Raw genomic sequence first — 14,688 nt, 5'->3', positions numbered from 1 at the left:
CTGATAGAATAGTGGGAAATAGATTTATCCTCCAAAACCCTTCTGTTAGGCAGAATCCTGTGCAGTGCCCTTAGAGACCACTACACACAATTAAGACCACAAGTGGTAATACAAGTTCACCTTTGGTACAAGCCTGTACTACTATGTTAAAGTGGTAGCAGTAGCTGAGCAGCCATCTCAAGAGCAAATTAGCAGTAGTAGAGATTACACAAAGGACCACAATTACTGTGACTCAAACACTGACTCAAGGTTTTTGGTTGAAAAGTAAAAGTACATTTATTTCTAAACCATCTGTTGGTAAAACACTTCACTTCTCTTAAATTAAAACCACACGAAAATACACTACACACAACCAATTCACTTGGCACTGAACAACTCAAGGTAAGTACCCTATGTTTTAACGGACCGGGGTTATGAAACAAAAGACGTTACCAGGAATACATATGCGATCACTTTTTTGACAGTAATGACAGTGAAAGATACGGGTATCCGCGGCAAGAAATGTTACCGGGGCAAAAACACGCTTAGCATCTGAGTTAACCAAAAGAGAGTTGGGGGCAAAATTCATAGGCAATACATTTGTCAAGGCAGACAGAATCAGAGAACACTTGCTGACAGGAAAACAAAAGTCAATAGGCCGGAGCCAGTGTCAAGTGGAACCGGGTTCCTGTTGTCGAGGATCACACCATCAGTTAAAGATTTAACGTTGCCATGATTACTTGGATATTGTTAACAGAGGAAGCAAAAGTTATAAGAAGGAGTGAAGACAAGGGCAAGCCTTGGATGAGGAGAAAAGGGATTCACCCCAGCGCCTAGAGGAGGGCTTCTTGGCAGAAGCCCGCCAAAAGACGGTGAACAAAGAAGGCAAACCTGGTTTGCAGCGCAAAGTAAAACACAAGAAGGACTTTAACAAAATTAAATGGCGAATAAACCCGACCAGAGTCAAACTAAAAAGTATTTGGTCAAGCGGGTTTATGTTCGAAGCTAATATAATAACCTAAAACAATACCACGTTTATATAGTATAATCGCGGTAGAAATGTTAGGGTAGATGCCACTGCCACCAGCCAAGTCTAAATGTTAAAAGAGCAAAACAATGCTCTAGGAGGTACAGCTAAAAAGGGCTAAGGATTAACCCTTTCCAATACTCCATGTAAGATGGGGTGTACTGGATCTGTGGTTCAATGACTATGTAAAGCTAATGGCAACTTTACCCTTTTCGGGGGGACAGTAGTCAGCCCCAGAAATGGAGTCGGTGGGAAGTCTAAAAGACAACCCTGTGTCACTGCACTGAAGGTGCTGTGTAACACACAAAAGAGTGGGCTACTGAAGTGGTGTACTCCAGAGTCCACAATCACAAAAATAGCTGAAATACACATGGCAAAACACAGGGAAGAGTGGGGGAAAAGGTCACACTCTTACCAAGTCAAAAAATCCAGCAAAGCTGCTGAGGGACTCACTAGGTAAGGGAAATTAGCCATAGAATGAGAATTCTCACTAACACCTTCCATCACCCCTTCCCCATTTCCAACCAATACTGGGACGAGGAAGAGACAACTGGGAGAAGTACAAATTGACACTCACAAACAACTCCACTTGACAACTTTTCTTCCTATAAAAGGTGTAGTTTCACACAAGGAAATGAACTAGCTGGGGATGCTGTCAAGACCCGAGAAGACAGGGAGTGCTGCGCAGTAGGGGAACCAGCTTGGAGGAGAGCAGCGTTGTGAGACGTGACGCTGGCCCCATGTTTGAGAGGGGATGCAGCGTGGCGAGGAGCCATACCTCCAAGGAGCCAGAAGAAGACCGCCTGTATCCTGCTGGTGGCATTTTGGAAAGTGCTCATTCCCTTCGGACCTGTACCGGTCCCAAGAATGTCTGAGGAGCAGGTGGTGAGACCCTGACCTCAAACCAGGGTATCCAGTGGCACCGCTTGTCAACTCACCGCTGCCCTTTGAGGTGAGAGAGAGAAACTCAGGAGCATGCGCTTGACTGAAGCCGAGCTGGAGAAGGACACAACTTTAAAGCGGCACAGGGCAGAAAGTTATGAAAGTGTACGAAGGACAGAAAGTATCTGAAATAAGTGAAGAAAAGCTGTAGAAGAAAGTAAGTTGCGCTAGCAGTGCGGAAGAGGAGAAAAAGCAAAAGGAAAGGCATGTGAAGAGTAGAGCGTGTACAATGAAGAGAAATACAAACCGTACATGGTAAAAGGACAGTGTGTTAGGTGTTCAGGAGAAGCACGAGAAAGAAACGGATAGTGCAATAGTGCACGAGGAAGCAAAAGGATGTGAGGTGTGCAAGAGGCACGATAAGAAAGAAAAGGAAAGTGCAAGAGGGCGCAGTGAAGTGAAAGGAACTGAATAGGAACAGTGCAAGTGTTCCCGGGCAAGAAGCCAAAACAAGAAGGGGTACAGGAAGCACCTGAAGGTGAAAGAAGAGTAAGAAAAAAGGAGAGGTTTGCCGATCAGAATGGTTGCGCCTAGAAGGAGCAAAGAACTAGGCGGTTTCGAAAGTCTCTGATTTTACCCCACAAGTGAAGTGTGTGTGAAATAACTGTGTGCAATAGGAGAGGTTCATCCTGACAAGTTGAACTGGGTTTTGAAGCTGAAAGGGACCTGAGCTTGGGGAAGGGAAACCCGAGAAGCTTAAAGAAAAAGGAACTGTCATATTTTGTTGAAACTTCAGGCTGGGCACCCCAAGGAACCTAAAGACTCTGAAGGTATTTGAGACAGTTGCAAGGGCTGTGGCTGTGGCTCTGCTGAGAAGGTCTTACGAACAGCCCTTTTTGATTGAAGTTTTTTTTGTGATATTGACCAAACTACATCTGGGGAGAACACCACATGAAACCATCTTTGGTTTCCAATTTTCTGTTGAACCAATATTTTCCTTTTTAAAGACTTCCAATCACATTTTTGTAAAGAGTGAGGGCAAGCATAGGTTTAGATGCAGACAGACTTTTATTTTGGACTATTAGACATTGATGGCCTTAAGAAACATCAGTTAAGGGAACCATACCTTTAGAGTTGCAGCCAGTCGGGCATTACATCAACCCAGGAACCTTAGTAAATAAAGATTTTAAAACAAACACCTTTGAGTCTGTGTGTCTCTTGATACCATGCCTGTCTCACAAGAGCCATCTAATGCTTGTAATGAAATAATGTAACCTCCAGACTTGCTACAATGTGATGTTTATTCCTTTCTACTCTTTTTTTTCTTTAAGGGTGAGGCGCTTCGGCAGATTTTGGTGAACAGATATCATGGAAACATCAGGCCACCTGGACGGAGAGAGAGCCTTACGAGCTTCAGCAATGGTCCACTTTCTCCTGGAGTACACAAGTCAGTTGGTGGTAGGTACTGTCTTGAGGAGCACCTTTAGATTTACAAGATGTGTGTGATATGAGATTGATGCAACACAGCAAACCTCTGTATCCTTATGCACCTTCATTGTACTATTATTCAATTTGCGTGGCTGTACTAGTGCGATGACGCAGCACTTCTAATAGATTCCTTCCTCTGATAAATCCCTCATCTATGATATCCTATCCGCGGCACAGCTGATCTTCGTAAATCTTTTTGCCACCAGGGGGGCGGAGCATGGCTCCGCCTGACACCTGTATGTACCCTGCGACAGTCATGTCAGGGTGTATTTATCGAGGCTCTGTGCCCCGTGGCCTTTGTTAATTTTTTTATGTGCACCTTCTGTAAACGCTATTTCTTTTGAAAAAAAAGAATACCTAACTCCACTGAGGCCCTCAGGTTTTAAACCTTGCGTGGGTTGTGGCTGGCAGATGTCTGTGTCGGATCACCATCACATCCGTTAGTATTGCCTGGGAGAGAGGCACCATGTCAACTATTGAGAGTTGTCAATTCATGCATCCCAAGGCCCTGTGTGAAAGGGCAGCTAAGAACTTAAAACTACCTTCACAAGGCGTTCGGTAAAGGCACGTGGTCTCTGTTGAGTTTCAAAGTGCCTATCTGATGACCGGTCGACCATGAAGAAAGATTAGAAGAATCACCACAAGAGGTCTCGTTCCTCTGGCGTTTCTTATTCATCCTCAAGGAAGAGTCATCCCTCCAAAGACTACCCAGAAGCCACGCCAAAGGTACTATTTCCCATTCAATCCTCCACCCCGGATGAATGGGATTACTTCCTATTGAAGATGTTGGACATCTTTACTGAAATCCCTGGCGCCGCCAGCTTCAGCCTTGGAAACACTGGCTACAGCCGAATCCAGCCGAATCCACCGCGCTGCTCCCAAAATGGCAGGGTCCCTGCAGAGGAACTCTCCTGAACCCCTACTGGCTAGGGTTGGAACACCAAAGGCAAATGGGTCTCCCAGCACAAACAGGCACAGTCTGCGGGTGCTGCAGCGGCGGTACCACTCTCCTCTTTGATGATGGCACTGAGGATGACTTTGCCCCTAAGGAGTATGTCCCTTTTCCAGTGAGGCCATTTATGACATACATATGGCACTTCTAATGGATTCCTTCTTGCCACAGATTTCCTCATCTGTTATCCATTTAGCAGCGTAGTGGTTCACTGGGAATATTTCCACTGCCAGGGGGCGCCATGTGGCTCTGCTCCGGCTCTGTCAACCTCTACGTTTGCCATGCTGGAAATGACATCTGGGCCCAATATAAGTAGTGGCGCCGTGTCAGTCTATGCACCCAAATGCCCTTATTGAGTGAGCAGCGAAATTACTCGCCTTCATCCAGAAGACGATTGTGCATCGTTGAGGTCGCACAGCCAGGATCATCGTTCCAAAGATTGAACGGATCCGTGCAGGGAGAGTTGGAGGAAACAACTGTAAGAAGTTGCTCTCTACGGCACTTATCTTTCTCCTTGAAGAAAAAAATCCACTGCTATAAATTTTCTCCAGAGCTGGTACCCTTTCCAACCGAATCCTCCATGAAGGATGAGTGGGAAATTTTCACCTGAAGATGCTTGACAACAAGGCAGCAGCGACGGCACCTGTGGCGCAGGCAGGGGCGCGCTGCTGTATTCTGCGCTGATGGGTCCCATTGCTTCTTCCTCTACCAGTAGAATATCCTCAGGTGACTGCTCTTTCATGCCTATGGGCTCTGGACTGGTCCAATTGGAGAGCGAGATCGCTCGGCACTGGCAGGCTCTCCGCCGTGGACTCTGCAGGAATATGTTCCACTTCCCAGAGAGGCTTTAATGTCTAGTGTATGTATGGTATTTACGATGAGAAAGACTACCAGGACCCATTTGGTTTTGTACCCATAGGTGCTAGGGAAGAGAGGACTTACCTAAAGAGTTTCATGGGAGCCGTCTGGACACTTACCCAGAGTGGGTCATTCTGCTATCACAAGCAAACCCCAGGACCCTTTACAAACTCTGCGACATTTTTTGCAATGCCCAAAAGAAAGAGACTCTGCTGACCTTCAATGTGGCAGTGGAGGTATCCGGGTTCAAACGCTGCCGGGACTGCAGTTCCAAGATGGTCATTACGGACCCAGCTGCGAGAGTACAATTCACTCAGCACAGAGGAACAGGACTAAAAAAATTGAGCTCTCAGTGCCGCCCATAGCGGCCAAACCTTTTATAGCGTTGAACAGTTGAGCAACACTGTTTAATCTGCCAATAAGCTTTGAAGGATGAACTCTATCGGCCCCCTATAGCTAGACATTCATTAGTCAGACATAATTAGAGCAAGCCCCCTTGACCCCCTCTGCCCAAAACCACCCACAGTGATGTCACAGACCTTCCCAAACCGCCCCATAATGACTAACATTTCATGACATTGTTAGGCTGACCACTGTAACATTATTAATCTGCCAGTGGCCAGTTCTCATGTGAAACAATGAAATCTGGGTTTGGCAATGAGGTGCCCGGCTGACATGGGCAAGGCTACAAGACACAGTTGCACCCTGGGAACAACAAAACTCATCCCCTGATGGGTCCTCTCCCGCATCATCCCCCTTTCCAGGCCCGTCTGCCAAGGGGCGATTTGAAACCGCTAACCCCACCATGGGTCTCCTTCAATTTACCAGTGTTTATTAAATAAATATCTTCCTTTCCCAGCAAGGCCCAGGCAACTCGTTCACTGACCTCGAAAGTATCTGCTGGACCCATCTCCCAGGGACTACAGTCTCCTGGCAACGGTCGGGTTGAAACAATGTTCCAGCAACCCGCGATGGCAGAGTGCGAGAGAAATTCATGTCTGCCCCGAAATGCAGGGTTCATCAGTATGGAAAACCTGGTGGTTTTACTTTCCTCCGGCCTTTAAGTCATTGTGCTTATTGGAGAGTTCACATTATACTGTGCTACCCTCACTGCCTGTCGCTCTGGATTCTGCGTCCCTGTCCCCCATCCCAGCTGTGTCCCGCAAACTCCTCAAGCCGCGTCTGTACTCGGGGTACTTAAGGTACAGGGTGCAGCTGTCGATGGTGTTTCCTCCTCCCCCCGGGATGCCTCCCATCATACCCATCATTCCCGCAACTGATATGTGTGCGCCATTGTAGCGCTGTATCTGCACCTTTACCACAGGGCCATGCCCTTTAATGTGACCCCTTCGCCACCTTGTGGCAGAGACCATGCACCACACCCCCGGTTAACTCTGACTTCGCCAAGAAGCACAAGCTGCCAGGGGGGCGGGGGGACTCACCTTATCTCTCCACCCACCCAATACCAGAGGGGTTAGTAGTGCTGGCTGCCACAGTCAATACCAGAACAGCCACATCCACATTTGTTGTCACGACGATAGAGGAAAAACGTTGACGCTTTTGCCAAGAAGATATTTTCTTCTGCCAGTATGGCACTGAAAGCGATTAACACCTCTTGTGCATTTGCCAAGTATTCATTTGACATGCTATCAGTGAAGCTGTTCAGTATATTCCCGAAAGGCTTTCAAAGACTGGTGGATGATGGCAAGCAGGTGGCCCAGCAGTCATTTCAGACAGGCATGGACATTGTGGACTGCGTCGGCAGATCTATGGGGTTGGTTACTGTATTAATGAGGCAGGCTTACCTTCATACATCTGGGTTCTCGCCAATTGTCCAGAGCAAGCTACTGCCCCTCTCCTTTGACGGTGAGAACCTCTCCGGCCCCAGGGCTGACAATCCTTAAAGAAATTCAATGAGTTGAAGCTGGCCACCAAGTCGCTAGGCGTAGCTGTCCAACACCCATCCAAACCTGCCTTTTGTTTCACCTCACGGGATAGAGGCTACCGGTGTTATATCCTCTTTGGCAGGAAGGCTCAGCTTGTGCAACCCAGGCAGGAGCAGAGGTGTTTCCTGCGCTCTGGAAGGGGCAGGTGGCCTCCAGGAGCCAACAGATGGCGGCAGCAGCAGCTCTGCCCTCGAAGCTGCTTTTTTGTCTTCCCGCACCCCCCATCCCCACGATTCCCCAGTTGGAGGATGGATAGGCGAGCATTGTGCCTAATGCCGGGAGATTACTCCCGATGCCTGGGCTCTTCAACTGGTTCAGTTGGGTTACTGTCTGCCTTTCTTAAAAAGGCCACTTGACAGGCCACCACCACCACCACCACCACCACAACTACCGAATCAGGAACTCCAGGAAGAACTACGAGCCGTGCTTTTGAAGGGTGCCGTGCAAGAGTTAACCTCCTGAGCAGAGAGGATCAGGCTGGTATTTTCTGGTACATAAGAAATTGTCACGACCCACACTCTGAAGACCCCCTGGCCAACCTATGGGCCAGGGGGAGTCTTGATTCTAGCCCCCACTAAACCCAAGAAATTGCAGCATAGGCCTTCTTGGGGCCAGGCTCATGTTTGAATATGGACTTGTGCTTGGGAACTACTTTTCATTAATGCCAGTCATGTGGAGGCATCCTCATAACCTGGGTCCTTGAAACCAGGCTTGCAGTGTAGTGTTTTTGGGTGTGGTAACATGGGGACTATTTTTCCTGGACTTCTTTCTTGAAGCTATTTAAACCACACCCGAATAGACTGACACGCTTTGCGTTAGTTTGCATTACTGCAACGTAACGCTCAGCGTGTTCAGCTTCAGCCACGAACCTCATAAGGACAGCACCTGCAAAGGAAAGGAGAAAACACTGTGAGAAAAAGGCAGTAGCTTACCAGAACTTTATCGCCAGCGGCCCGCAGCTCTTCCGACCATCATCCTGCAACCAGCGCTCCTCCAAATCGACGGACCTGAAAAAGAGAAGAAACAAGGCATTAGACATTGTACAATTAACGAACTGTGCCGAAAGTCTTAACTCGCCGGCCGCTCCCCAATCAGCATCACGACGTAAATTCCACACTCTGGCCGAGTACCGCGACCTGTAAAGAGGAAAAGATAACGTGTTAGCAAAGGCAAGGCAAGGCATCTTAAGCGCAGCGCATAGCGCCTACTCACCGCATCAAGGCGCTCCAAAAAACGCCCATACTTACTGGCGAGAAACAGATTCCGCCTTGCCACATATTGGACTTTCACGTACCTAGGAAGAAAAAGACATTGTTTAAAAGGCATGCAAGAACAGCAATATCCACAGCAATAAGACCTACCTGAAAGACACAAGACGGGCTGGCATTAAAGAAGCAACTCGATCGGCATTGCCCACCAAGCTCAACATACCCCTGCCAAGACAGCAGGACGGAGAACCCGCCAACATCTAAAACAAGGTGAGGAGAAGTCCAGAAGGATCGCAGACCTACAGGGAGGTGGGAGGCTGTTTATCCCGGTTGCCCAGTCCTGAACATAGCTTACCTGTATTCCAGGCAGAACTCTTCCGCTGGTTGCATCTGGGCATCGCAAGGAGGGGCATCTGAACCCCAAGTGCTGGGTGGCGCCCCCGTGGAACCAGGTGAGCGTAACAAAAATGGGGAGGACTACATCCCATCTTGGACCTCAGGGCCTTGAACAAGTTGCTGAGGAAGGACAAGTTCAAGGTGGTGACGTTGAGGGAAATTCTCCACAATCTCAGCCATCAGGGCTGGCAGGTGTCGATAGATCTTCAGGACGCATATTTCTATGTGATGGTCCATCAGAAGCACAGGAAATTCCTGTGATGCCTCATAGGGGACAAGCACTGCCAGTTCAAGGTGCTCCCCTTTGGGTTGACCTCCGCTGCGTACTTCTTCACCAAGCTCATGGTGGAAGTCGCAACTCACCTCAGGAGGTCCGGTGTCCATGTTTTGCCATACCTGGATGACTGTCTAATCTGAGGGGTTGTCAAAGGAGCAAGTGTCCCATCTCCAGGTCACCTACTCCCTAGTTCACTGACTGGGATTCTCTCTGAACTTGCAGACCTCCCATACAGCACCAGCACAAAGACTCAATATTATCTGAACGGTTATGGACACTCTGGTTTGGAAGGCCTCCCCAACAATTACACTTTCACTTACAAACTGTCTTTCTCCTATAAAACAGTTGTTGAGCTCCGGGTCATGCTGCCACAAGCCAATGACTGCCCTCTCCCTAAGTCCCTCCCCGGGCTGCCATCTTCAGATTTTTACCGCACGTTCAAGTGTTGGGAGTCCTCATGTTTTGCTCCAAGAGCTTTTCTATGTTTTCGAGTTTTTTCTGCACAAAATGTGAAATTGTTTGTCAAATAGAGCCTGTGTGCTCTTTCGTTCTTTTGACCGGCAAGCAGGATTCAGTTTGTCGGTGTCTTTAGTCGCCCCTCAAGCGCAAGAATCGTCACATTTTCATCAAAGATTCCAGAAGGCCATCAGGCCTACACCGCACGCTGGACCATGTCGGAGGAGAAGGAGGGTGGAGGTTCTCTTCAAGCTCTGCTCAGGCTACGGATTGAGGAATGTGTTTGTGGAGGACAAACACTCCCAGTGCCTCTACTGCCAGCACTGTGACTCCTCGTCACAAGCAGGCGGATTGCAAAATTTGCCTTGGATTCACTAGATGCACCATGAAGGATCGGCACAGCAGATTGGCGGTGTGGCTCAACGCCCAGGCCTCTACCCCATGCGGCAAGCAGGGGCATGCCTCAACCAGGACCAGCCGGTCCGAGGAGCGGCCTTTCAGTCCTTTGAGGTTGCCCTATCCGTGGAGGGTCCAAGACACAAGGCCAAACTCTGCAATTTCGTTTACGTTGGGGTCGCCGCGCAAGCAGGTCCCCGCTACGGGCAGGGCGCGATCGCAATCACCATCTGCCTCCATCTCAAACTATTGCTCCAACTCCTCTTCGAAGAGGAAGTCTGCGAACCCCCGGGAAGCTGCAGGAGAAGGCGGAGAAGGCCAAGCTGCCGAATAAGGTAACTGACCTTGCCCTGAAGGCCCAGGTGGTCCAGGAGAAGAAGTCGTCAATTGAGCTGGTGGCGGCCGCCCTCTCGAAGGTGAAAGGGGCTGATCCGGTCCAGGATGGCCCTTCCTCCCAGGCGGGAGGCTTCGGCCAAACCGATTGAGAAAACACTGGAGAAGAAGATGCCATCCCTGAGCTCGGCTCTGACCCCTCAGGACACAAAAAGAGGTGGGGGGGGGAAGTGGAGGCCTCTACGGTGCTCCAAGGCACGGATATTTATTCATCGGATGACGCAGACATGGCGTCCCTTCACACGGTCATGGACGACGTGGGGAACGACGACGGAAAGGCTGAGGATGACAATTAAATTGTTTCGGGGCGACGACTGCGGCAGAGCAGACAGCGATGTAGACGCTGGGCCCAGCAAGCCTACCCCACCTCCCAGGCTGCCGGCGAAGATGATGAAGCGGCAACCTACGCCACCCCATCAACCACCACACATAGGGATACAAGGACGGATACAGCAACGACAGAAAAGGATGACGGCAGCGTATCCCCGCCACTAAGTGCATCTCCATAGGAGAAAGTGGGATCATTCCACTCCATGGTCGCCCGCACATCGGAACTCTTCCAGCAAATGCCAGAAGAGACCAAAAAGGAAGGGTTCCTGTAACAGCGCAGAGAGGCTAAAAGGAAGACCATTCTGGCAGTGTCTCTCCTAGATGAGGTTTGGGATGAGATCCTGGCGCTAATGAAGAATCCCGCCTCAGCCCCGGCAAAAAGAGACTGGCTGGAGATGAAGTACTGGGTGCCGGAGTCCGCACCCAAGTGCCTGCAATTGCAGCCCTCCCAGACTCGGTCGTCTCAGCGGCTGCGAGGAAGAAGTCCTCACATCCATTGTCATCCACCTCGTTCCGACAGACAGGGAGAGGAAGAAGGTGAACGCAATGGGCTGGTGATATACTCAGCGACAATGACGGTCAAGGCAGCGAATGCGCTGGCGATCCTGGCAGGTACGCCGGGGAGCTACAGGATGGCCCCATTGCTGGAATTCCTCCCCGACGACTAGCGGGTCGAAGCGCTGGAGATCCTCCGGGAGGGCGAAGTAGAATCAGACCATGCCATCACTGTGGCCATGGATATCGCGGACACAGGGTTCTGCCAGACGGGGAACGGTGTCTGCTTCCATCGTTGTGGCTGGTTGAAAGCCACCAAATTTCGGCAGGAAGTTCCGATGGGGACAATCCATTTGAGAAGGCTGTCGATGACTCATTGTAGGCCATCAAGACCGACACAGACGTCCCGGGCCCTAGGCACGCTTCAGCAACACTGCCCTTCCTTTCACTCCTCAGGAGGCAAATTTGGAAGATCTTCAAAGGGTTTGGGCAAAGGATGGTCCTCTTACCGTCAAACCCCCCTTGTTCTAAGACCCAGGAGGCCTGCAGGGGTTGCTCCAACCCTTTCTGAGGTGGCCACCGTTGTCGTTACTCCCAAGGTGACAGACACAAGGCCCTGAAGCAGGACTGAACCAGCAAGGGCATCGGGCCCCACTCATGCACCCCGGTAGGAGGCTGGCTGGCGGGTTTTGTCAGCGAGTGGAAGATCATCTCCACTGACCGATGGGTGCTGGGCGCTCTCACCAACGGAGACACTCTAGAATTCCAACAGAAGTGTCCGTGGATACCACTGGTGGCCCGACAGAAGCAGCACATCCCTCAGCTCCTGCAGGAGGTACGGGCCATGTTAAGAAAAATGGCGATAGAACGTGTTCCAAAGCGACTCTGGGGCGCCTGAGTATACTCCAGATACTTCTTAGTAAAGAAGACCGGGGGCTGGAGACCCGTTCTAGACATGCAGCGACTAAACAAGTTCAAGTCCCAAAAATTCTGGATGGTCACGTTGCAGCATGTGCTCGGCCAACTGGAGGAAGGGGACTTCCTAACTTCGCTGTATCTGGAGGACGCCTACTTTCACGTTCACAAGAAGCATTAGCAGTTCCTGCATGTCGTATAGGGAAAGCATTACCAATTCAAGACCCTTCCCTTCGGGCTGAAGTCAGCACCCAGGGTGTTTATGAAGTGCCTGGCACAAGTGGCGGCCCATCTACATCTGCAAGGGATACATGTGTACCCGTATCTAGATGACTGGCTCATCCGGGCCAAGTCAAGGGAAATCGCTGTCGACCACACGGACATGACCATACAACTGCTGACGGATCGGGGATGCTCTGTGAATTATCCGACGTCCTGCTTGATTCTATCGCAGGACGCTTTGTTCCTGACGGCCCCCTCAGCAGAAAGCATTGTGGCCATTTTGGGCAAGGTACAACTGCTGTTGGCATTGAAGATCACCACGGTGCGAGCCATCAAGTCACTGCTCGGCATGATGTCATTGTGTATCTACCTGATCAGGCTCTGCAGGTTACGGATGTGGCCCCTCCTGGAATTCCAAGATGCCCAGTGGATCAGGTGTTGGGAAGCTTCACGGACAGGATACTTCTCGACGAGGAGTTCCGTCAAGCGATAAGGTGGTGGGTTGTGCGCTCCAACATTGCCGGGACAGGAACTTCCAGAGGCCCCACCACCCGTGTGAGGTGACGGTCACCATGGACGCTTCCCTGGAGGGCTGAAGAGCCCACACCGGACATCTGCACGCCAGAGGCCTGTGGCAACTGGAGGAGAGGGATCTCCACATCAATGTCCTGGTACTGCAGGCAGTGTTCTGGGCCCTCAAGTCGTTCCTTCTGTCCCTCAGTGGCAAGATGGTGAGGGTCTTCACGGAAAATACCACATTGATCTTCTACATAAGGAAGCAAGGGGGGGCACCAGAGCCCCAGCGCTCTTCAGAGAGGTGCAGGACTTGTGGCACTGGGCCATCGCCCAGTGGATGTTTCTCATCCCTTTTCACCTACCAGGAATCAAAAACACTGTCGCTGACTCTCTGAGCCGGGAGCTGCACTCTTGCCACAAGTAGGAGCTATGGCAGGATCAAGTGGACAACCTCTTCCTCAGGTTGGGCAGACCCCAGATCGATTGGTTTGCGACGTCGACAAACACCAAGTGCCAGAGTTTCACCATCAGGTTCCACCAGCCGGGGAGCATGGGGGACGCGTTCTCCTTCCCGTGGGAAGGCCTGTTCCTGTTCACGTTCCCACTGTTAGCTCTACTTCTACGAATCAACAGTCAACTCAAACGGTGCTGGTGCAGGATGATCCTTGTCGACCCGGCGTGGCCGAGGCAAATTTGGTACCCGGACCTTCTCAGCCTGTCAACGTCCCCTCCTGCCAAGCTGCCATTGGTTGCAGATCTGCTCGCCAGAGAAGGAGGCGCAATCCTGCACCACGACCCAGGATCGCTGAACCGGAAGGCCTTGCTCCTGCAGCTTTGGAGTTTGGTGGGTACGAGCTAACGGCGGACTGCAGGGAGGCCCTTGCTAGGGCATTGTCGAATCTTAAGTGCTACGGGCACAAGTGGAAGCAGGTCGCGACTTGGTGCCGGTCCCAGAATATCAACCCTCTAAGGACCACAGCCCCTCAGATCCTTCCGTATTTGTTGTTGTTGGCAAAGGTGGCGCTGGCGCCTGCCTTCATCAAAGTACCCTGGCGGCTATCTCCCGCTACACCAGGTCTCCGTGACGGTCTTCTTTGGTCACACCGTCTAATCAAGGAATTCCTCAAAGGACTGTTTCGATCGTTCCCGCCGGTGAAGGCACCTGCCCCGGCGTGGGAATTCAACGTGGTGCAGACGAGGCTCATGGGGGGCTCCCTTCGAGCCTATGCTTCAAGCTCCTCTCAAGTTCCTTTTGTGGAAGGCAGCTTTTCTCGTGGCCATCTCCTCTGCCAGGAGGGTAGGTGAGATCCAGGCCCTTTCCTGCAAGTGGCCTTTTCTGACTTTCCACGAGACAAGGGTGGTGCTACGGACGAACCCCTCCTTCATGCAGAAGGTCCCGTCGGAATGCCATCTCAGCTAACCTTTGATGTTGCCTGTGTTTTTTCCGACTCCTTCCTCGCTGGCTGAAAGGACTTTGCACTCGCTGGATGTGGCGCGAGCGCTGAAGTTCTATGTGGCATGCACAAAGAGTTTCTGGAAGAAGTCACAACTTTTCATGAACTTTGGCCCTGTAAACCATGGGACAGCTTTGTCCAAGGCTTCCATCTCCAGGTGGCTCTCCGGCTGTATCACTTGTTAGGCAGAAACGTGTGCAGTTCCCTTAGGGACCACTGCAAAAGGCTTAAGGCTACAGGTGTTGGCAGTAAACCCAATTGGTAGCAGTCTGTACCACCCAGATTTACCAGGTAGCTGTGGCTGAGCAGCCAGACTTCTCTCAAGAAGAGTTAGACAGTATATAGAGTATACAAGATAGGTACCAAAATACAGTAGTACAAGCAAACACTGACCAGAGCTTGGGTATAAAAGTATATAATTATTTATTTAAAAACACACTTTGTAAAATACACTAACAATAATACGGCAAGCAAGTTCAAACACAGTCACTATTAATA

The 14,688-nt window shown here is 50.5% G+C and overlaps 1 protein-coding gene across 7 annotated transcripts in view; it reads left to right on the top strand.

Annotated features, from left to right (window-relative positions):
• The window catches only part of ITPR1 (inositol 1,4,5-trisphosphate receptor type 1), a 3,145,915-nt gene that overhangs the window by 1,911,809 nt on the left and 1,219,418 nt on the right, over nucleotides 1-14,688 (top strand). For all 7 annotated transcript variants that reach the window (XM_069643506.1, XM_069643503.1, XM_069643505.1 and 4 more), the window contains one exon: nucleotides 3,220-3,346. In XM_069643506.1, the coding sequence (XP_069499607.1) occupies nucleotides 3,220-3,346 (127 nt within the window). The remainder of the gene's footprint in view (nucleotides 1-3,219; nucleotides 3,347-14,688) is intronic.

Source organism: Ambystoma mexicanum, chromosome 2p (assembly GCF_040938575.1).
Source record: "Ambystoma mexicanum isolate Mex_15411 chromosome 2p, UKY_AmexF1_1, whole genome shotgun sequence".
Classification (NCBI taxonomy): domain Eukaryota; kingdom Metazoa; phylum Chordata; class Amphibia; order Caudata; family Ambystomatidae; genus Ambystoma; species Ambystoma mexicanum.
This window is presented reverse-complemented; position numbering and strand designations above follow the sequence as displayed.